The 23,310-nt window shown below is 42.2% G+C and overlaps 2 protein-coding genes across 2 annotated transcripts in view; one reads left to right on the forward strand and one right to left on the reverse strand.

The window, feature by feature from the left end:
• The window catches only part of LOC129709651 (C-reactive protein-like), an 85,506-nt gene that overhangs the window by 25,809 nt on the left and 36,387 nt on the right, over nucleotides 1-23,310 (forward strand). The window lies entirely within an intron of this gene.
• On the reverse strand, nucleotides 11,555-21,773 carry LOC129709652 (mucosal pentraxin-like). The gene is made up of 3 exons (XM_055656137.1): nucleotides 21,694-21,773; nucleotides 21,504-21,579; nucleotides 11,555-12,982 (listed from the first exon to the last, which is right to left on the reverse strand). Exons 2-3 carry the CDS (start codon nucleotides 21,565-21,567, stop codon nucleotides 12,366-12,368), a joined length of 681 nt encoding a protein of 226 aa, XP_055512112.1. The 5' UTR covers nucleotides 21,568-21,579; nucleotides 21,694-21,773; the 3' UTR covers nucleotides 11,555-12,365.

A 23,310-nucleotide genomic window follows, 5' to 3' on the forward strand; every position in this document is an offset into this window, starting at 1 on the left:
CCAAAGTGCAACACCTCACTCTTGCTCGGGTTAAACTCCATCTGCCATTTCTCTGCCCATTTCTGCAATTAATCTATATCCCATTGTATATTCTGACAGCCTATCTCACTGCACCTCCTCCAATTTTGGTATTGTCAGCAAACTTACTCACCAACATCTACATTAACATCTACGTCGACTTCCAGCGGCGTCATGGAGAATTAAGGCGCGGCATTGAGCTTCTCCCCGTAAAAAAATTGTAAAAGCCATTTTAAGTCAGCACCGATTTAAAAAAGGAACTCGCCGAAGTTGCCTAGTGTTGTGTAAGGGTGATATCATCAGAAGATGATGTGAAAATCGGGGAGATTAATGGTGAAATCGGGTGTTTAAATGAGCAGAGATAATTGTTCAAGGGCGCCAGAGAAAAATACTATCAGCGTTCAGCTCGAGAAAGTACTGGATACTCTGCAAACGACAGAAGAAGGTTCAGAAGAAGAAGAAACTTACAGCCAAGGGTCTCTGCTTGAAATGGCAACAAAAGGAGACAAGAAGGAGAAAGAGGTAAAGCAAATGCTGTTAGATATGACTGCTACAGTCAACATTACACTGGAGAAGATGCAAAGTATGGAGTCTAATATGGAGAGAAACAAGCAGAGTATGGAGACTAGCATGGAGAGTAACAAGCAGAGTATGGAGACTAGCATGGAGAGAATTTCTCAAAAAATTGATAATACTTGCAGTGAGTTAAAAGAACTGAAAAAGCAGTATATGGAATTTGATAAGAGATTAAAATCAGAATGTGTCAGAATTGAAAATGATTACAACAAGAAATTTAAAGGGGTAAAGGATGATATCGGAAAGCTGGATGAGACAATGGAAGAGATGGAGAATGAGATAAAAGAGATTGTCTCGGAAATAAAGAGTTTGAAACAATCACAGAAAACTGAAGAGGAAAAACTTGGAAGAATGACTGATAAATGTCTGAACCTGGAATCAAGAACTCGGAGATATAACCTGAGGATTCTCGGACTAAAGGAAGGACGATAGGGACGTGAATCTCAAGCATGTACTTTCGTTACTGATTTACTCAAAGATGTCTTTGAACTATCGGAAGAACCAAGAATAGACGTCGCTCACCGAGTTGGGTATGTTGCAAGAGGAACAAATTATTCAAGAAAGATAATTGTGAAATTCCATGACATCTCTTCAGTGGAATTTATATTGAAAAAGATCACTCATGGGAAGAAGCTGACATACCGTGGGGATAATGTGCGAATATTTCGCGATTACTCTCCTGAGGTAGTCCAGAAAATGAGATTGTCGACACCGGCAAGACACACATTGAGGGATGTCCCGGGAGTAAGATATGGAATTTAATTTCCCGGAAAAATGAAGGTATCTTATAACGGCGTTGAACGCTCATTTGCAGCTTTAAAGTATGCAGAGGATATCGTTAAGAAAACATCAGGGCAAGCTGCCGACAAGGAAAAAGATTGAACTTTTTACATAGTTTTGAACTGATTAAAATGGCCGAGCTACCCAGACAATTAAAAAGCTTATCTCGTTGGAATGTGGTATTCAGAGAGCTTGGTTATATTCAACCTTGGATGAAAAGCTCAAAGTTTAACCTCTTGGCACCTGCTTGTATGGTAGTTAACCCTTTGGTACCGGCTTGAATGATGTATGGTAGTTATAGAATGGGATATTATGTAAGAATCCTGGGTGGATATATATTGGAAAGTTTAGATTAGATTAAGATTGGATAAATTGGTAGGACATATATACTTATATAATCATGTATATGTTGTGTTCTATATTTGTTTTTTGTTTTTTTTACTCCTTATGTCTCTTCCTGATAATTCTTTTTATTTTTATTTTTTCTCTGTCGCTGGCGCTGGTTTGATAAACTCATATAAGAAAAGACAAAATATGAAACGGTATGTAACTTTTTATGAGGATTCACCAAGGGGGAGGAGCTCAATGTATAACAACATCACGGAGGTCTATACATTTTTTGCCATCATTGATGGCTATTCGTCCTTAAGGTATCTTCCCTTAGATACCTTAATAACACCTTTTTTTTTAAAGCACAATCAAGATTTTTATCTGTTTAATTTTTTTGAAAGTAATTGTATATCACATTTTTTCTTTCCTTTTCTAAGGCACTTTACAAGAAGGAGATGCAATATAAATCTAATAAACCGGGATGACCACCCAAGTCCTATATTTCTGAGGTATTTGGTTGCACCATATGATTCAGGAATATTACCTTGATTTACAATGCAAGACGATAGACAAATAAAGAATGGAGGAATTACATTTTGTAGTTGGAATATAAGGGGTGCCAACGAGCCAATTAAGAGGGGTGAAATTGTTGCCCAACTAAAATCGTTGAAAAGCGACATAATGTTTTTGCAGGAGACACACATGAAACAACAAACACAAATAAGATTAAAGGCGAATTGGATAGGCCAAACATACTACTCATCATTTCTAAATCTAGGGGTACAGCTATTCTTATTAGGAAAGGTATTCCTTTTAAATTAAAGAATACTATATCAGATAAAGAGGGAAGGTATATTATAGTTTCGGGTGAAATTTATGCAACCCCACTAACTTTGATAAATATTTATGCTCCGAATTTTGATAACCCCCAATTTTTTGATAAAATTATTGACATAAATCAGAGCTTAATTACCAAAATGTGATAATAGGGGGGGACTTTAACTGTGTTTTAGATTCGTATCTAGATAAATCAGTAAAACAAAAGAAGAGTAATTTAAAATCTAAGACTAGCGAACTTCTAAATACATATATAAAAAATAGTAATATAATAGATGTATCGAGATCTGCTAATCCAGTTGGAAGGGAATACACATTTTACTCTTCGGTGCACAAAACTTATTCAAGAATTGATTATTTTTTAGTGGATATGAAATTAATGCCATATACAAACAACCCAACATACCACATCAGTAGTATCTCAGATCACTCTCCGTTGACATTTTCAGTAAAATTTGAGGGAATGCCAGGTAAAAAAAAATGTTTGAGGTTTAATACGCATATTTTAAATGACGTGCAAGGCTATCAATATTTAAAACAACAAATGAAATTTGTTTTCGATACAAATGATATATCAGGTACTTCGCCTTCTTTATTATGGGAAACTTTTAAGGCATTTATGAGAGGAATTATAATTTCATATCAAAGTTTTCAAAATAAAAAGAATAAGACAGAACAATTGTTGTTAGAACAAGAAATCAGACAGTTAGAGTTGGATAATGCCAAAGATTCCACGACAGATAAACACAATAAGATAGTATTACTGAAATTTAAACTTAATCGAATTTTATCGGCAAGAGTAATAAGACTATTCCAAATTACAAAACAGGAACATTTTGAGTTTGGTGACAAACCACATAAGCTTTTAGCTCGCCAATTGAAAAAACAAGAAAAGGAAAATACTATAACCAAAATTAAATCAGAGAAAGGTGAATTACTAATACTACCTAAAGATATTAATAATAGATTTGCCCAATTTTACCAAAACTTATATACATCTAAAATTAAAATAGAAGATAGTAAAATAAAAAAAATTCTAGATAACTGTAATCTTCCAATACTGGACCCTTTGGAACAAGAGGAACTAGGAGCTCAAATTACAATCAAAGAAATAGGTGAAACAATAAAATCGCTGAAAAATGGTAAGACACCGGGACCAGATGGTTTTAATAATGAATTTTATAAAACATTTCAGGAGATAACGACCCCTTATTTATTTAATTTATACTCCCATGCTTTTAAAGAAAACAAACTACCTGAAACACTAACAGAATCAACTATTACGCTTATTCCAAAAAAAAGATAAAGATTTAGAAGATCCGGGCTCGTACAGAGCTATATCACTTTTAAATACAGATCAGAAAATTTTAGCAAAGATTTTAGCAAGAAGATTAAGCAAATATATTAGTAAATTGATAAACCCTGATCAAACGGGGTTTATACCTAAAAGATACTCATTTAATAATCTGAGACGCCTGTTTAATATAATGTACTCGCATAAAGTAGAGGAAGAAGATATATCAATTATTTCTTTGGATGCAGAGAAAGCATTTGATCAGGTAGAGTGGCAATACTTATATAAAGTACTACAAAAATTTAATATGGGAGAGAATTTTATAACATGGGTAAAATTATTATATGATAAACCGATGGCAAGAATTTTAACTAATAACATGTTATCTCAAAAATTTAAACTATCAAGGGGTAATAGGCAGGGATGTGCACTATCACCCCTGCTATTTGCCCTTATGATAGAACCCCTGGCTGAAAGTATAAGAATTCATCTGAATATTCAGGGCTATAATACCAGGGACTCAAAGAATAAAATCTCATTATATGCAGACGATATACTTTTATATATTACAAAGTCACAAACGAGCATACCAAATTTATTAAACTTAATAGAGGAATTTGGATCTTTTTCTGAATATAGAATGAACTGGAACAAAAGTGAAATCATGACATTAAAACCTCAAGAACCTACACACTTATTGAAGTTCCCCTTTAAAATCGCAACAGAAAAATTTAAATATTTGGGTATTCAGATTACTAGAAAATATAAAGCATTATTCAATGCTAATTTCATACCTTTATTAAATAAACTTAATACACTGATTAAATTTTGGAAAACACTTCCCTTATCATTATTAGGTAGAATAAATGCAATAAAAATTATCTTCCTACCACAATTACTATACCTATTTCAGTCTATATACCAAAGTATATATTTTTTAAATTAGACTCTAACATTACAAATTATATTTGGGACTATAAATCACATAGAATCACAAAAAAACACTTATGTAAACCAAAAGAGGTCGGGGGACTTTCACTTCCGAATTTTATGCATTATTACTGGGCAGTGCATATTAAGAATATGATTTATTGGTTGGATAGTTCTACCCAACAGACAGAATGGATAAAAATGGAGAAGGAGGATTGCCATCCTTGTAATATAGGAACGATCCTCTTTTCCCCCAAAAAACTGAATAACACAATATATAAGAAGAACCCAATTATATATGGTACAATAAGAATTTGGAAACAAATAAAATTATCTTTAACATTAAGAAATCTATCACTGTTAATGCCAATTGCGAACAACCCTTTATTTAAACCATCTCATATTGATAAGACATATAACCAATGGGAAAGTCTCGGAATTAGAAGGATCGGGGATATGTACGAAATGGGAAACCTACTATCATTCCAACAACTACAATTAAAATTTAAATTGAAAAACAACCAATATTTTAAATATCTTCAGATTTGCGACTTTGTGAAAAAATATATACAAGGATATCAAAAAGTAACTCCTGACATTGGAAGAAGCAATGAATATTGAAGCTGACTCACAAAAATTAATATCCTATTTATATAATATAATATTAGTATTCTAAATATAGACCTACCATCGACAGAGGTACTTAGAGAAGAGTGGGAACGGGAATTAATGATAAAAATTACGAAGGTTAAATGGGAAAAATACCTGATATATATTCACAAATGTTCAATTAATGTAAGACATAATCTAATTCAATTTAAAATTGTACATAGATTATATTATTCAAAAACAAGATTGAACAAATTTTATCCAAATATATCCGCCACTTGTGATAAATGTCTAGCCCAAAAGGCAACTATAACACACTCCTTAGTTTCCTGCATAAATCTTTATAGATTTTGGAATGATATTTTTGAAATATTTACAAAATTATTCAAGACAAGAATGGAACCTAATACTGGAATGATTATATTTGGTGTAATGGTAGATGGGAATAAATTGAACACATCTCAAAACCCATTCCTTAACTATGGTTTAATAATAGCAAAAAAATTAATACTTAAATTTTGGAAGGGTACATCAATACCAATGCTTAAAATGTGGATTGCAAGTATGTTGGACACTACTCATCTTGAGCAAATGCGATTCCTCCTAATGGATAAATCAGACCAATTCACAACGAGTTGGTCTCCATTCGTCGTTTTTTTGGAATCATATGGTGCAACACAATTGTAAAAAAAACTGTTTCAGGACTGGACGAGGGTTGGTCAAGATTATAAATAATGATCTCTTTTTCTTTTTTCTTTTATTTTATTTTCACTATTTTCTCTCTCAACTTTCTTCATTTACTCGTTTTCTTTCTTCACACACTATATATTTCACATCTATCTATCCTTTACTATCTAACTTCTTTTTCTTATTCTCATCTTTTTTCAACGTAACAAAAAAAAAGAAGTTGTACATAAAATGTATTATGAAAAAATATATTAGGCACTTTGGTGCCATATGACTACTTACTTCTAATAAAATAAAATATTTAAAAAAAACAAAACTATCTATCAGGCAGATCCCAGTGTGTGCGAGCAGGAGGTATTACTTCTAGCTCTCTTAATGTATCTAAGGGTGCGCCACAGGGATCGGTTTTAGGACCTTTATTATTTACTATTTATATTAATAGTCTAGATCATAAAGCTCCGAATGCAACTTTTCACTTTTATGCTGACGACACAGTGATATATTGCTCTGCGTCTACCCTAAATCAGGCTCTCTGTCAGCTCCAAACTGCTTTTAACACTGTGCAACGTAACCTGTGTGATTTTAAACTTGTTTTAAATGCTGACAAGACAAAGCTCATGCTGTTCACTAAAGCTAAATCAAAGCCTTCGGACCTCCCTCCTATCACCACTTTGCAGGGTTCTGTGATTGAATCTGTGTCTCAATATAAATATCTGGGAATTATAATTAACGATTCTCTCTCTTTTAAACCTCATATTCAGCAACTTGTGAAAAAACTAAAGATAAAATTAGGTTTTTACTTTAGAAACAAATCTTGTTTTTCTTTTGAAGCCGAAAAAAGACTTGTTGCTGCAACGTTTATGTCTGTGTTGGACTATGGTGATGTTTTATATATGAATGCATCTTCAAAATGCCTACAGTCTTTGGACACGGTCTACCACGGAGCACTGAGATATGTTACTAATTTTAAAACCCTCACGCACCACTGCTCTTTGTATGTTCAAGTTGGATGGTTTGCCCTGTCCACCCGCAGACTCCATCATTGGCATATCCTTATTTATAAGACTATCCTCTGTGTTCTTCCTTCATACCTGCAGAAGTATGTAATTTGAAAAAGCACAGGAACTTATCAGCTCCGCTCTGAGGACTTGTTCTTACTAACTGTACCTAAAGTCCGTACTGAACTGGGGAAAAGGGCATTTAGTTATGCTGCCCCCTTCGCATGGAACCAGCTGCAGAATGAACTGAAACTTAAGGAACTGGTTTCTATAAACAGATTTAAATCCCTTCTTAATGATGTTGAAGCGGGCTCTTCTGTCTGTACATGCTTTGTTTGATGATGTTCTGACTGTGACTCTATTTATATGTTCTCTGTTGTTTTTAAATTATTGTCTGTAACTGTGGAACTGTGCTGCTGCCTGTCTTGGCCAGGACTCTCTTGTAAAAGAGATTTTTAATCTCAATGAGACTTCTCCTGGTTAAATAAAGGTTAAATAAAAAATAAAATAAAACATCCTGGCCACACAGCCATCTCCCTGCTACCTTCAGGTTGACGGTACAGGAGCCTGAAGGTTGCAACAACCAGATTCAGGAATAGCTACTTCCCCACGGCCATCAGGCTATTAAACCTGGCTCGGACAAAACTCTGATTATTAATAACGCATTATCTGTTATTTGCACTTTATCAGTTCATTTATTCATGTGTGTACATATTTATATTATGGTATATGGACACACTTACCTGTTTTGTAGTAAATGCCTACTTTGTTCTGTGTGCTGAAGAAAAGCAAAAATTTCATTGTCCTGTTCAGGGACACATGACAATCAACTCATTTGAACTTGAACTTGAACCTCCCCACCATCGAAGGGATCTATCGCAGTCACTGCCTCAGAAAGGCTGCCAACATCATCAAAGACTCACACCATCCTGATCACACACTCATTGCGAAGAAGGTACAGCTCCTTCCCCACAGCCAGCAGGCTATTAAACACAACATCAAATAAGCTGTGAACATTAACAGTCCATGATTACTATTGCACTATATCTGTTTATTTATTGTGTATATATGGTCAATGGTCTATAGACACATTGAACGTTTATCTCCCAGCCCGTATTATGTTTACATATTCTGTTGTGCTGCAGCAAGTAAGAATTTCATTGTCCTATCTGGGACACATGACAATAAAACTCTCTTGACTTGGTTATAATAGGATGATTCAGTTGTCTGGTAACAGCTGGGAAGAAACTTTCCTGAATCTTGAGGTGCATGTTTTCAAATAGCTCTGCAGGTCAGGAAGCATCTCAGCAGATCAGCCTGAAGAAGGGTCCCTACCAGAAATGTTACCTATCCGTATCCTCCTGAGATGCTGCCTGACATGCTGAGCTACTCCAGCACTTTGTGTCTTCTCTGACTGTGAGAGTTGTCCGCATACTACATCAGGGGGAGCTCTTTCACCGTGTTAACTTGCTGGTCCTGCTCTCACCACTGGAGCAAAAAACTTTGCTGTGTGATTTCACAACCCATGTTTGTCCTCAGTCTGGTAACTCTGGGGCTGCATCATTATATTTCAGACACTGCCGTGGAGAGACACCAATCCTGTTTGTGTACCTCCAGCTGAAGTCACACTAACAGTAGTCTGAAGAAGGGTCTCGACCCGAAACATCACCGATTCCTTCTCCCCAGAGATGCTGCCTGTCCCGCTGAGCTACTCCAGCATTTTGTGTCTATCTTCCATTTCAAACAGCATCTGCAGTTCATTTCTACACAAGTATTATTTGTTTCCAGAGATATTGAATGATTGATTTCTCTTATTTTGCATCAAGCTTTTGGAAACCAATCAGACGCTCTCAGGAATCTGGTCGTCGTTCAGATGTGTAAATTTATTTCTACATGCCCTGTGGTGAAAGGTTGCATATTGAGGGGTGACCACACTAAATACAGATCTGACTGAGTTGCAGCACGTTACAACTGTCATTCACTGCCTTATCTCAGGGAGCAGATCCCAGGGGCTTCTCCTCTGTGTTTCCCTGAATTGGATGATCTCTGTCAGGCGTTGCTGGCAGCTTCTCACTGTGACTCTAAGAGACTTGACCCACGTCCACCTAGTTCTAGACCTCAGCTACATTGAGGTGTGGGTTGATGAGTGACCAGTAACATTGGCACCACAGAAGTGGCGGCACGTTGGCGCTGTGGTAGAGTTGCTGCCTAACAGCGAATGCAGCGCCAGAGACCCGGGTTTGATCCCAACTATGGGTGCTGTCTGAACGGAGTTTGTACATTCTCCTTGTGACCAGCATGGGTTTTCTCAGAGATCTTCAGTTTCCTCCCACACTCCAAAGACGTACAGGTTTGTAGGTTAGTTGGCTTGGTAAAAATGTAAAAATTGTCCCTAGCGTGTGTGTCAAAGTGCGGGGATCGCAGGTTGGCGCAGACCCGGTGGGTCGAAGGGCTTGTTTCTGCACAGTTTCTCTAATCAAAACTAAACAATGGGCGAGTTCAACAAGAGAGAGTCCAGACACACATGGTGCCATCACTGACATTACCATTGTCGAGTCCTTCACCATCAGTGCCCTGGGGGTCACCATTGACTCCACAGCTGGTGGGTCTGCCCACTTACACTGTGGCCACCAAAGATCTTATAGCGGAGCAAGATAGGCTACTCCTACGAAATACAATGGGCTGACGTGTAGTACGCTAGGGAGGGAATCCTGGGCGTTTTTCTCCGCCCATTTTAGTAACCTGACCCGACCCAACTCGCAGTGTAATCAATGTTGCGGGGCAACAATTTGTGTGTGTGATATAGGGTTAGATTCATAATTCTGTCAGTTCATACTTCTTGTCAAGAATAAAATTTGACTTCTGGTAATTGTCCTTTTTAATGTTTTTTAAATCATTTCTTTTTAAATGGCTCACAAGCAGTGTTTGAGTTGATTTTGTAGTAACCGGAACCGACCCGACCCGACTTGACTCGCAGGGTAATTGACATTGCGGGGGAAGTTTTTGTGTGTGATATACGGTTAGATTCATAATTATGTTAGTTCATAATTCTGTTAATTCTTGTTAAAGAATAAAATGTTTATAAACACACATACATGAATGTGATATAAATGTACAGAATCACATAACACACACAATTATATTTCTTCTGATCCAATGATAAACTTTATTTCAGACTAGACAATGGACATTAAATAAGAAACATTGTAAACCTCCCCGCAACTTCACACACACTAGGCCTTATCCCACCCCTCAACCCCCCCCCGGCACTCCCTCGCCTGCCCACACACTACAATGTCTCCCCCCCTCCTATGCCCCTCTCCCGCTGCCTCGGGCCGCAGACCCCCTCTCCCGGGGCCGCGCACTCCCTCTCCCGGGGCCGCGCACTCCCTCTCCCCTGGCCCCAGGCCCCGCCCTCCCTCTCCCCGGGATGCGCACTGCCTCTCCCTGCGCCCCACACCCCCTCTCCCCGGGCCCCACACTTCATCTCCCTCTCCCCGGGCCGCGCACTCCCTCTCCCCGCTGCCCCGGGCCGCTCACTCCCTCTCCCTCACACTGGGCCGCTCACCCCCTCACCCTGGGCCGCTCACCCCCTCTCCCCGGGCCGTTCACCCCATCTCCCCGGGCCCCACACCCCCTCTCCCTCACCCCGGGCCCCACACTCCCTCTCCCCGCTGCGGAAACAAAGATCCGATCTTTGGCCGGAAGCAAGATGGCGGAACAAGATGGCAGAGCAAGATGGTGGAACAAGATGGCGGGGACTGGTTGCTAAAATGAGTCCTATAATCACCCATGAATCCGCCCATGAGCGTACTACACGTTTGTGTGAGAGTAACCCATCTTGCTCTTTGGTGGCCACAGGATGGGTTTCCTGTGGTGGGTCTGACAGTGTGGGCCGGCTCCTTCACGTGGAGTGTCTGACACTATGGGGGAGGGTCCAACGTTTGGGGAGGTTGAGGATGGATCAGACTGTGATGGAAGAGGAGGGTGAGATGGGTTGATGATGTGGGATGGATCTGACCTTTGGGGGTGCGGAGTGTACGTTTCATGTGGTGGACAGGATGAAACCAAGCCGTTGCTGATAGCTCCATGCAAATTGTGATCAGCCAGCCAGGGCCCACTGCAACACCAGGCCGCTGGAGGAGAAACTCCCTTGATTTATGAGGCCAGTTGCAGTAATATTTTGCTCAGTGTGGACCCCAGGATGTGTATTTGGAGATCCCGGCAATGGTGGTACCACAGGGTGCATCTTAGGGCTGAGATTACTGGGTGGGAATGGCCTCAGCGCGACACTTGACACCAGCCAGTAGAGTTTGGCCCAGTTATCCACAGATTCACATTCACCCGGGTTGTTTCATTGTCTCTCAAATTAAAGTGATCTTATTGTCAGTGGATCAGTTCCACACTGGGCTGTGTCACGAGTCAATTTAATGATGATACCCTGATAATGCTTAACTGGAGACCAGACACACACAGATTTCACACACACAATCCATTCTGTTTTGCTGCTCGTTTATTAAGCTGACGAAACTGCAGTTATAGTTTCATCACAAATCACTGGAAGCACAGAACACATTGTGAGCTTTCCAAACCTTGGTGTAACAAACAATGTGAAATCAAGAGGATAATACAGAGAGACACAGTAATAATTCCAATCAGCACAATCTAAATCAAGTCAGGATCAGCCTCCACCACTGGGACTTTCCCACAGTCCGTGTCTGCCCATCACCACCGCCCCCGTGCCCCTGACACTTTCTTGTCTACATGTGTGTGTCAGGGAGATGGCACCAAATGCCCTGGTCACCGGTCTGCACTGCTGCACCTTTTAACTGGAATGCCCAACTATTCCCAGTGGGATTTGAGGAAGGGTTCCAGCAAAATGGACAAGGAGGGGAGTCTGGTTAAAGAGGACGGACTTGTCTGTTCTGAGCAGTCCCTGGGCTTCAATCAAGGGTCAGTGTGTGGGGCAGTGCCCTGGGGTTTACACCCTGCTGATCCCTGTAGACATCCACCATGGTTCCCCGTTCCCCGTCCCTCTTTCAATGTGTGACGGAGAATGGCCGAGACTTGTGTACTGAAATTGAAGCCATTACCCTGTCAGTGATGGTAATGAGAAACTGGAAGGACAGTGAGTTGCCCCTTACCCCGACATAAACAGCCCTTTATTCTGGAATCAACATCACTACTTTTACTACTGATCTGGTTTAGAGAGGAAAGATCGCAATGCAAGGTCATATTCAGCTACAGTAGTTTGAGGAGATTGTGTTCCCCTCTGCACATTTAAATGCTTTTTGGAGCCAAAACATTTAATGTGGACAATCATGATTGTCTTTAATTACGAAGTCCCCCCCTTTTGTAAATGCTGTAGTTCCCCAGTTAATGATGTTCCCTCCACCTCTGTAACAACGGTCATTGAACGACTCAATCTCATTGGCGTTTAGAACACGATCCCACATATTAACATCAGTTATCTCTCCGACAAAGGAATTTCTTTTATTAAAAGGTTTACCAACTGAGCTTTGATACTGACCAAGAGTAAACTGACCATTCCCTCCCACGACCCGACCCTTTCCAGCAATCTCCTGTATGCTGCGTTGCCCATTGATCCAGACTGTTGTCTCACCCCCTTTAGACTCCCAGCTCACACAGATGTGTCTCAGTGTAGCAGTCATATCTGCAAGGGTAAACATAACTGCCTCGTTTGATATATACACACATATTTGTGACCTTGACCTTTGCCACAACAACAGTCCATTGTTACGCTTATGTGTTGCATAGGTGAACAAACTGTAACCCTTTCCAATTTCTGAGCCTGCCCTGAGGCAGACGGTAAAGGCGGTCAAACCGGAGAAGTCTGCTGCATGAAACCTGATGAAATCGGTTTTGGTTTTCTTGTCGAATATCAATGATTTCCCGTTCAAGCCTGTAACATGTTATATTGTTAGTTAGATTGTTAAATTGTAGTATTAATAATAATAACCCCAATAATAAGCAGGAGATGGAGGAACAGATTTGTAGACAGATTACTGTAAGATGACAAAGCACCAGGTTTGCCCTAGTGGGTGAATTTTACTCTCCTACTATTGACTGGAACTTGCTCAGTACCAAAGGCTTAGTCGAGGCTGAATATTTTAGGTAATTCGATAGGGTTTCTTGAGACAGAGTGTGGATAATTCAACCTGTGAAGGGAACTTACTTACTCCTTCTAGCACATTCTGTCTTTAAAAATGAACAGTATCTGTAGTTCCATGTGTTAAAATAATGGACTGTGTGTGGGGTAACAAGCCTGGCTAGGTAACTGGTGTTTCAGTGGAAGAGCATTTTGAATATAGTGACCACAACTCCATGAGTTTTAAGATTACTTTGAATAGAGAAAAGGCTGGACCTTGAGGGAAGGTACTAAATTGGAATAAAGCAAATTAGATTGTTATTAGGCGTGAGGTTGGGAGGGTATACTGGGAGCAGTTGTTATTGGGTTTGTCCACATCTCGCATGGGGGTATCGTTTAAAGGCCAGTTGGTTGAATTGCGGAGAGTTGCAGATGTAGCCCTGTCCATCACACAGATCAGATTTCTCACCATGGACTCCATCTATACCACACAGCCTCAGAAAAGCAGGCAATATAATCAAAGTCTTGTCCCACCCCTGTCATTCCTTCTATTCACTGCTTCCATTGGACTGAAGCTACAGCTTGAAAGCGCGTACTAACAGGCTCAGGAACAGCTTCTTTCCCTCAGTTATCTGGCTTCTGAACAGTCCTTCCATAAGCTTGGGTACTGTTCAATTCATATCTATCATTGGACTTTGTCTAAGGAACTGAGAATATTATACTCTACATTCTGCACGATGTATTTCCACTTTGGTCTATGTATTGTACTTGAATTTTACCTGATTATATGGCATACCTGATCTGTTTGGATAGCATGCAAAACAAAGCTTTTTGCTGTAGCTCGGTACACATGGCAAAGATAAACCTAATCTAAACTATACTTGCGGGACACTATTCATGATGGGGAATACCTTCTCATTGTGACTCTCAGCTCCTGCCAGATGAACGGTTGCCAGACCAGCTCAATAAATTGCCTCCAATTTCATGCCAATTTCATTGCCTCCAATTGAGCCAAGAGCCTCTCATGAGGGAGTTGAACACACAACTTGTGGCCGTGCAGGTAAATAATAGGATGACCGTCCTTTCAAAATATCCAGTCAGATCCACCGGCCATGACTAACCCCTTCACTGATCTGTACTCTCTCTCTCTGATCTGAAACTTAATTCCCGACACGCAAGGAAAGGCTGGTTATTCCCAGAGTCATTGTAGGCAACTGCTCCATAATTCCCAGCTTTTTATAGGAATGGTGTGGAGCCTTTCGAGAAAGTGTGGAAGAGGTTCACCAGGACATTGCCTGCATTGGTGCACACTAGGCACAGAGAGAGTTGGGATAAACGTGGATAATAAAACTACAAAATGTTGGAGTAACTCAGTGGGACAGGCAGCATCTCTGGAGAGATTAAATGGGTGAAGTTTTGGATCGAGACCCTTCTTCAGACTACAGACTGAAGAAGCGTCTCAACCCGATATGTCACCCATTATTTCTCTCTAGAGATGCTTTCTGTCCCACGGAGTTACTCCAGCATTTTGTGTCTATCTTTGGTTCAAACCAGCATCTGCAATTCCTTCCTACACAGTGAGGAAATTGGCTCTTCAGCCTAACTTGCCCACACTGATGAATATGATCCACTTGTCCCACTTGCCTACATTTGGCCCGTATCCCTCTAAACCTGTCCTACCCAGGTCCCTGTCTAATTCTTTGTCAAACGTTGCGCTAGTCCTTGTCTCAATTATTTCCTCTGGCAGCTGGTTCCATATGTCCACCACCCTTTGTATCACAAAGTTACCCCTCAGATTCTTACAACATATTTCCCCCTTCACCTTAAACATTTGTCCCCTAGTTTTCGAATCCCCTATCTGGGCAAGAGACTGCATTTACCCAATCTATTCCTCTCATAATTTTATACACCTCAATAAGACCACGCTCATCTTCCTGTGCTCCTGGGAATAGAGCCCCAGCTTGCTCAGCCTCTCCCTATAGCTCAGGCGCTCGAGTCCTGACAACATCCTTGTAAATCTCTGCACATTGGTTCTTGGTCCTCCAAAATATTGCAAATGAAATTTAAACTGGAGGTGGTGCAGGGAGGACTTAAGCCAGAATGGGTTATTGGGAAGAAAGAGCTGCCTTAAATTTAGTTGGATCTGGTTGGGTAACTATAGTAGGGTGGAGATTATTCCATGCTTTAACTGTGCGGGGGACGAACAAATTTCTGTACACATTTGTCTTGGTAGCTGGAATCACAAATTGGATTGAATGCCCTTGTCTGTTCCTAATTGGTTTGGGTTTGGTGTAGGTCTTGTAATCTATGTCGAGCTGACCATTTAACATTTTGTAAAAAAAAGGTTAAACGGTGAGCTTCACGTCTGTTCCACCCCAGAGAATTCAGAAGTTTGGTAATGCCCCTGTCCCACTTAGGAAACCTGAACGGAAAACTCTGGAGACTTTGTGCCCCACCCAAGGTCTCCGTGCAGTTCTCGGAGGTTTTTGTCGGTCTCCCTACCTGCTTCCACTACCTGCAACCTCCAGCAACCACCTGCAATCTCCAGGAACCGCACGGAAACCTTTGGTGGGGCGCAAAGTCTCCAGAGGTTTCCGTTCAGGTTTCCTAAGTGGAACAGGGGCATAACACTCGCTTCTCTCTCATAGGTGTTAGTAACAAATCGAGCAGCCTGCCTTTGGACACGTTCAATGGAAGAAATGTTTTTATTTGTGTATGGGTCCCATGCTGCAACTGCGTAGTCCAAATGAGGTCTAACGAGGGTGAAGTATAGCTTCTCCTTGACAGAAGTTGAACAATGATGAAAGTTGCGCCTCAGAAAATTTAGGACACCTGTTTCTTTCACCGTTGCATGATGAGTCTGACCATTCATTTTACTTCAGAGTCACGCGAGTGACTACGTGAAGAACCCGCTCAGCACGCATGCGCGGCATTACGTTCAGCAGAGCAACAGCGGCGCATCGGGAGTCAGGCGCTCCCGCTACAGGGTGAAAGAACGGACCGTCAGGTAAGCTCTGAGGTCGGGTTTTTCTTTCACGGGGAGGCTTCTGCTGTCAGGCAGAGAAGATAGGCTCTAGAACAAACATTGCCCCCGCTCGACTCCACGAAGGAGCGTTCCATCTGGGGGGGGCAGCAACAAGGCGGTAGGACTGCTTACCCGGCGCTCCGCATTCCCCGACACCATGCTGGAAGTAAAGCCACGGAAGAGACGTCCGGCCGGTGGCCTCTGACTTGTCAGACGGGGACGTCTCTCCACCCGCACGGGGGGAAAGACAGCCGCCTGAACAGACCTGCCCCCGCTCGACTCCACGGAGGAGCGTTCCATCTGGGGGGGGCAGCAACAAGGCGGTAGGACCGCTTACCCGGTGCTCCGCTATTCCCCGACACCGCAGCGGGCTGGAAGTAAAGCCACGGAAGAGGCGTCCCGCTAGTGGCTTCCGACTTGTCGGACGGGGACACCTCTCCACCCGCCCGGGGGAGAAACAGCCGCCTGAGCCGCATGGAGCGGCTCCTGGAGCAGGAGCTCCAGCGAGACGTGCTTGTGAGGGGCGCTCTCGCAGGAGGAGTTCAGGCACTCCCTCCACAGTGCCTTCTGCTCTATCCATTGTTTCCTCCTTACCCGAGGGTCGCTTTGGTGACCAGGACTGGGCTGGTCAAGAAGATGGCTGAAGATCTCGGGAGTATGCAAGGGGTGCAGGAACAGGAAGAGCTGCTAGGTGTGGTGGACTGCTACGTGGCAACCCACGTGCAGGAGGCCGTTCAAGACCCTACAGGAGAGGTGGTCAATGAGGCGTATAGAGCTCCAGAGAACTGCGAGTCCCTTAAAGTGCCAGCTGTACTGCCAAAGGTGGGGGCACGTTGGGGCAAACATTCGGAACCAGGAGCTAAAACTGCAGCGGATCCTCAGGCTCCTGATGTCAGCCATCACATCGTCTGCTTGTTCCGTGGACCAATATGGAGATGACCACAACCTTCATAAACAAATCATAAGACCTGCCATAAAATCCTAAATTTGCGGGGTTGTGCAAAACCCCAGCCACTGAGCCAGACCCACTGCTCTTTGGCAAAAACCTCACAAAGCATATGAAGGATATGGAGAGGCCTTAACAAGCTTTCGGTCTCATGAGGGCAGGCCCCGGGATGAGCAAAACCAAAAACAATAAGCAGCAGCACCCCATCGCATCCATCAGTCAACGTCTACCATATGGGACTGATGAAAGCTCGGGGTCCGCATTCTATCACCGAAAGTCTTTCTTTAGACCAGGGCCCAGAGCGGACCCCATGGAAAATGTGCCACCCCCAACGTCATCGCCACGTCAGACGACGTGCAACACTCGTTGGACCGGCAGGAAACAGAAGAATACCCATAACCATGGAGGTAGGTGGGTCTGGTTCCTACCAGCATATAGAGTAATACTAACACACGGGAGTCTATCACGAGTGATCAGTATATACTCAATTAGTGGATACAAATACAATTCATACTAGGAAAATTACCACCAGGTCAACATTCACCCCAGAGGGTATTTTCCCCTCTCTGTTAAAGAAACGAGAGGGACAAGCTGAACTGGTGAGACTAATTACAAAGGGTATCATGGGAAAACCTGAACCCTTGCATTTCGTATCAAATATATTCACTAAACCCAAAAAAGATGGTGGATGTCGCATCATCATTGACTTAACTTCACTAAGTATGTTTGTTAAGTATATACATTTCAAAATGGAAACAGTTGTTACTGTCAAACAACTAAATTCCAAAGGATCCTTCATGGCAAGCATTGATCTTAAAGATGTTTACTATTTAGTACCATTCACAAGGATCATCACAGATACCTGAAATTTACCTCGATGGGGCAGCTATAGCAGTTTAAAGCGTCACCCAATGGGTTCACATCAGCCCAAGATTGTTCACCAAGACACTAAAACCAGCTCTGGCAATATTCAGAAGACAAAAACATATTGTCATTGCATATCTTGATGATATCTTAAATGGTAGGCAAGATCATGGAATTGACTATGTTAGCTGTATAAGCTACAAAACAGTTATTCGAAACCCTGGGATTGTCTTAAATCCAAATCTAAGTTGAAGCCATCCACAATCATGGACTGCTTGGGCTTCACAATTAATTCAGTCTATGTGACTGTAACATTGCCAAGAGACAAAATAGTTGAATTGGCATAATCATGCAACAATTTAATGGTCAACAAACTACCAACTACTCGACAAGTAACAGAGTAATTGGGAAAATGGTAGCAGCATTTTCCGGCTACATAATTCGGACCTTTTCACCAAAAACGACATACAGGTGATTATGATCGTGTCATGAAGTTACCCACTGAAGCAATATCAGAACTATAGTGGTGTGCAAAAAACGTTTGGCATAGTTTACAGCCCTATTATCATCACTAACCCTATGTTAGTTATCCAAACAGATGCCAGTGCTCAAAGCTGGGGAGCAATTAACTCTATATCCAGCACAGGTAATAGATGGACTAACCCGGAGTCATCATTACCACTTACACTGGGCATTAATTATCTAGAGATGGGCGACTTTTATGGTTTAAAGCATATGCACAAATATGCATCACTTGCATGTACGGTTACAAATATATAAATACTACGGTGGTGGCCTACATTAACCATATGGATGGCATAAAATCGGTATCATGCGACAAGTTGGTCAACACAATTTGGCAATGGTGTGTCGATAGGCTCATTTGGCTATCAGCAACTTACCTGCCAGGTAAGCTAAATACAGTGGCAGACACCAGGTCACGTAAATTTAATGACAACATCGAATGGATGGTAAAACCCCCCAAAAAATTTCGCAAAAGTTATCAAGCAATATGGCACGCCAGATATCAATTTATTTGCATCGAGGCTAAATCACCAGGTACCTATGTATGTCGCTTGGGAACCAGACCCTGAGGCAGCAGCGGTAGATGCGCTTGCGCTGGATTGGGGAAATTCTTCTTCTATGTATTTCCTCCCTTTGCCTCATCAGTCAGGGACTATGCACAATACAAATGAACTCTGCTTCAGGTATTTTGATAGTACCCGACTGGCTTGCGCAGCCATGGTTCCCAATACTCCATGACATGGTTGTTGAAACTCCAATGGTATTCCCCAGTGACCCAGAGTTATTAACACCCAGTGTCCGGCACTGGGGGAAAAAAAAAAAAAAAAAAAATCAAACTCCTGGGTTGCAGACTCTGCATAAACCACTTCTGGGACTGGGATTATCAGAACAAACCGTCGACACCATGTCAGCATCCCTCCGAACATCCACTAAAAAACAGCACTTGTCCAGCATCAAAAAATGGGAGAAGTATTGCTTGGATGCAGGGACCACCTACTCAACAGATACAGTTACCAACGTACTGGAATTCCTGGCGAACCTTCACCACGATGAAGGACTCAGCTACAGAGCCATCAACGCAGCTAGAAGTGCCCTGCCTGTCTATTTAAAACCAGTTCCAGGACAGCAGGCCATGGCCTATCGACCACATCCTGGCTACAACAGGATGTTCGGGTGGAAAGACCGTTCAGAAATTTTATAATAAGTCGTTGGCAGAACCTGTTTTATTTGCAGGAAAGATTTTACAGACTGCAAATATTTAATTTAAGCCCAGGGGAGCAATTTAATTTCTTTGTTGTTATTGTTAAAAAATACCATTGTGTTTTTCTACAAAAAGATTCATTGGTTGATTACGATAACACACTTCCTCCCTCAAGGACTTCGGCAGTGCGTGAAATAATACCTGTTACACGGTTTGAAATCACAGAGCTTTGAAGTCTTCACGTAGTCACTCACATGACTCCGAAGTAAAATAGTAAGATTAAACGAGAACTTACCAGTTTGAAGTTTGATCTGTATTTTATGAGGAGTTACGATGAGGGATTACGTGCCCTCCGCTCCCACCCTCATTAATATGGGTCAAAATGTTAAACTGATGTCTCCTTTTCTTTACTGTGTTTACTTCAATAACTGTGTCTGTCTGTGATTCCACACCGCTGCTTTGAAGTATGCTGTGCATGCGTGCTGAGCGGGTTCTTCACGTAATCCCTCATCGTAACTCCTCATAAAAGACAGATCAAACTTCAAACTGGTAAGTTCTCGTTTAATCTTACTATTTTTCATCATTGTTCAACTTCTGTCACCCTTTCCAACTTAACAATATCTTTCCTAATACATGATGCCCAGAATTGAACTCAACATTCTAGATGCAGCCTCACCAATCTTTTAAATAACTGCAACAAGACTTTCCAACTTCTATCCTCAATACCCTGACTGATGAAGGCCAGTGTGCCAAAAGCCTTTTTTGACCACCTCATCTACCTGTGACACTACTTTCAAGGAATTATATAGCTGCACTCCTATATGCTCTAGTGCCCAACACTTCCCAGAGCCCTACAACACTCCCTTGTGTGGTTTTCACTGGAGTGTTGGAGGCTGAGGGACAAACTGAAGAAGTACAAAATGATGGGGAGTCTTTGTCCTCAGGGTAGAAGTGATAAGAACCAGAAGCCACAGGTTTAAAGTGGGAGGGAGGGAGGAAATTAAAAGTAGATGTGAAAGGCAAGTTTCTGTTTACAGAGTGGTGGGTGCCTGGAACACACTGACTGGGGTGGTGGTGGAAAACAGATACAACATAACAAATGCAGTGTTTAAGGGGCATTTAGACAGACACATGAACATGTAGGAGTAGAGGGAAACAGATCATGTGCAAGGAGTTCACACTGGTCATGGTCACATCACATCAGGCCATTCCTGTGCTGTACTGTTCTTTGTTTTATCCCTGTGCTACCTTCGCCAGAACAAACACCATTTACCAAAGGCACAACTTCTAGACCAGGGGAAGTTTTGCAGAGTCAAGTGATTTCTGGTTTGCCCGAAATACGACACATTTGGTCCTAGTATCACCCGGCCTGTCTCCTCTTCCTATTCTCGCTTTACTAAAGAGATAAAACCGGACGTTCTTCACCACCAGAAATAACTACAAATATCCCAATAATCTGGTGCAGGGAAGAACAACAAACTTTGGGAGTTGATGTTTTTCCATACAGTGTACTCAATGAGTTTACTGGTTCCCACTCACCAAGTATTGCCAAAGTGTTGGCACAATCCTGTCCTATTGAACAGGCTGGGGCGGGACCCTGGCATCTTCCTGATGGTGACTCAGAACCACATGGAGAGACCTACTGCCTCGGCACAGACCGGGAATGGAATCTGGGCTCCTGCTGCCCTGCATGCTCCTCAGTATCTCTATCCTCAGATGCACCATGACTGATGTTTGCACTCAGGAACTCCTCACGACAGAAAAAAATAATAACCTGCACTGACCGATCCTGACAGGTAAATGCACATCACAAGCACAACTGGAATGAAGGGTTTCATCCTGTCTCCGACCTGTTGAAACAAAGAATCCCCAATTCATTTCATTAGGTATCAATCTATTGAAACTGAGAACCAGCAGCCAGTCCCGTGTGTCAGCAACACACAGACAGTCCCTCTGGTACTCACTGTGTCCGTCTCCAACAATCAGGTTTCACCTCAACTGGGTCCAATACTCTGGGTGCAAGCTGCTGCAATTTATATTCTGCTGAACACAGTCACAGCCAATCACAGGAAGGAACTGAAGGGGTGGGGCAGGAATGAAAGGAATTGAGGGGTGGAGTTGTCAGAACACATGAAGTTGGCAGATGGAGCGTAATTTGGACAATGTGACGTTTCACACCTTTGGAGGGAAGAATGAAAAAACAAATTTTAATTAAACAGGCTGAGACTACACGATGTTGATCCACAAAGTGGTGGCATGGAGGCGCAGTGGTAGACTTGCTGCCTTACAGCGTCAGAGACCCGGGCTCGGTCCAGACTATGAGCGCTGCCTGTATGGAGTTTATATTTACTCTCTATGACCAGGTGGGTTTTCTCCGGGTTCTCCAGTTTCCTCCCACATCCCAGACATGCTGGTTCGCATGTTAATTGGCTTCTGTAAATTGTCCCTCGTGTGTAGAATAGAACTTGTGTGCGGGTGATCGTTGGCTGGCGTGCACTTGGTAGACTGAAGGGCCCGTTTCCATGCTGCATCTCTGAACCTAAACTAAAGTGATTTCAGGACCCTATGTATCAAGCATGTCTGATACCTGGGCCAGGTAAGTAGGCTAATCGAGTTAGCTACAGGTGAGGACAGGCTGCTCCTGCACTAAGCAGCAGCCCACGTTGACATGCAACGTGGCGACAGATTGGATAATATCCAGCAGTGAGACGTAAAGAAGGGAACAGCACAAGCAGATTGTCCTGACAACAGAATTGCCAAAGTGTGGGTGGTGTAGAGTGAAGCCGTCGCTGGGGTTGCAAGACCAGTTTGTCAATGTATCGACATTTCCCGTGATAAATAATCCATGATTTATATTCCTTCTGTTGCACCCAGGACTAGATTACTTTTGAAATGCAACGGGGAAGTGATGGTAAGAAGTATTTAACTGTGTTTGAGCGTTCCTCTGTTTTCAAACTACATTTCTATCATGAGCGAAAATGCCACAGATTCTCACACATTCCAGTTGCGATGGAGAATGTCAACAAGCTGGTTTTACTATGAAGATGTGACACAATGCTCAGTACACCACCCAGCCTGACAGACTGTGAGGAGGCAGCCGCTACAATAGTACAGACCTGGGTTGACCGTGGGTCGTTTAGGGACAAGTTTGGCGCCAACCGCGAGCTTTGGTGCGCAGACAACATTGGAAAAAATGGACGGTTTTCGGAGTTTTTCGGTTTCCGGAACTCCGGATAAAAGGTTGTGCACCTGTATGTGGTCCTGGGAACAATGACAATTAAATGGGCAGATTATCTCTGCTCATACACTGGACACAATACTGTCCACACACCAAATGAAGACTTTGGGCCAGATTATAAAAGGTCTGGAAATAGAAAGTGTGTTGGCATCCTCAAACCTGGCATGGAGCGAGCAGACATTTTTTTCTGTCTCTGGTGTATTTGCAACTTTTCTAAGATCACTGAAGATTTAGGATGAGGTATCGAAACAGGGAACTGCAGATGCTGGTTTACAAAAATAGACACAAAATGCTGAAGTAACTCAGCGGGTCTGACTAATTAAAATTTGTGTTTTCATTCTTC

This window comes from Leucoraja erinacea, chromosome 26 (genome assembly GCF_028641065.1).
Source record: "Leucoraja erinacea ecotype New England chromosome 26, Leri_hhj_1, whole genome shotgun sequence".
NCBI lineage: Eukaryota > Metazoa > Chordata > Chondrichthyes > Rajiformes > Rajidae > Leucoraja > Leucoraja erinaceus.

Coding starts and splice junctions, on each gene's coding strand:
- LOC129709652 (XM_055656137.1), bottom strand. CDS start 21,567: ATGAAACCCTTCATTCCAGTTGTGCTTGTGATGTGCATTTACCTGTCA. Junction 12,983..21,503: donor GTCAGGATCGGTCAGTGCAG/GTTATTATTTTT, acceptor AACATGTTACAG/GCTTGAACGGGAAATCATTG.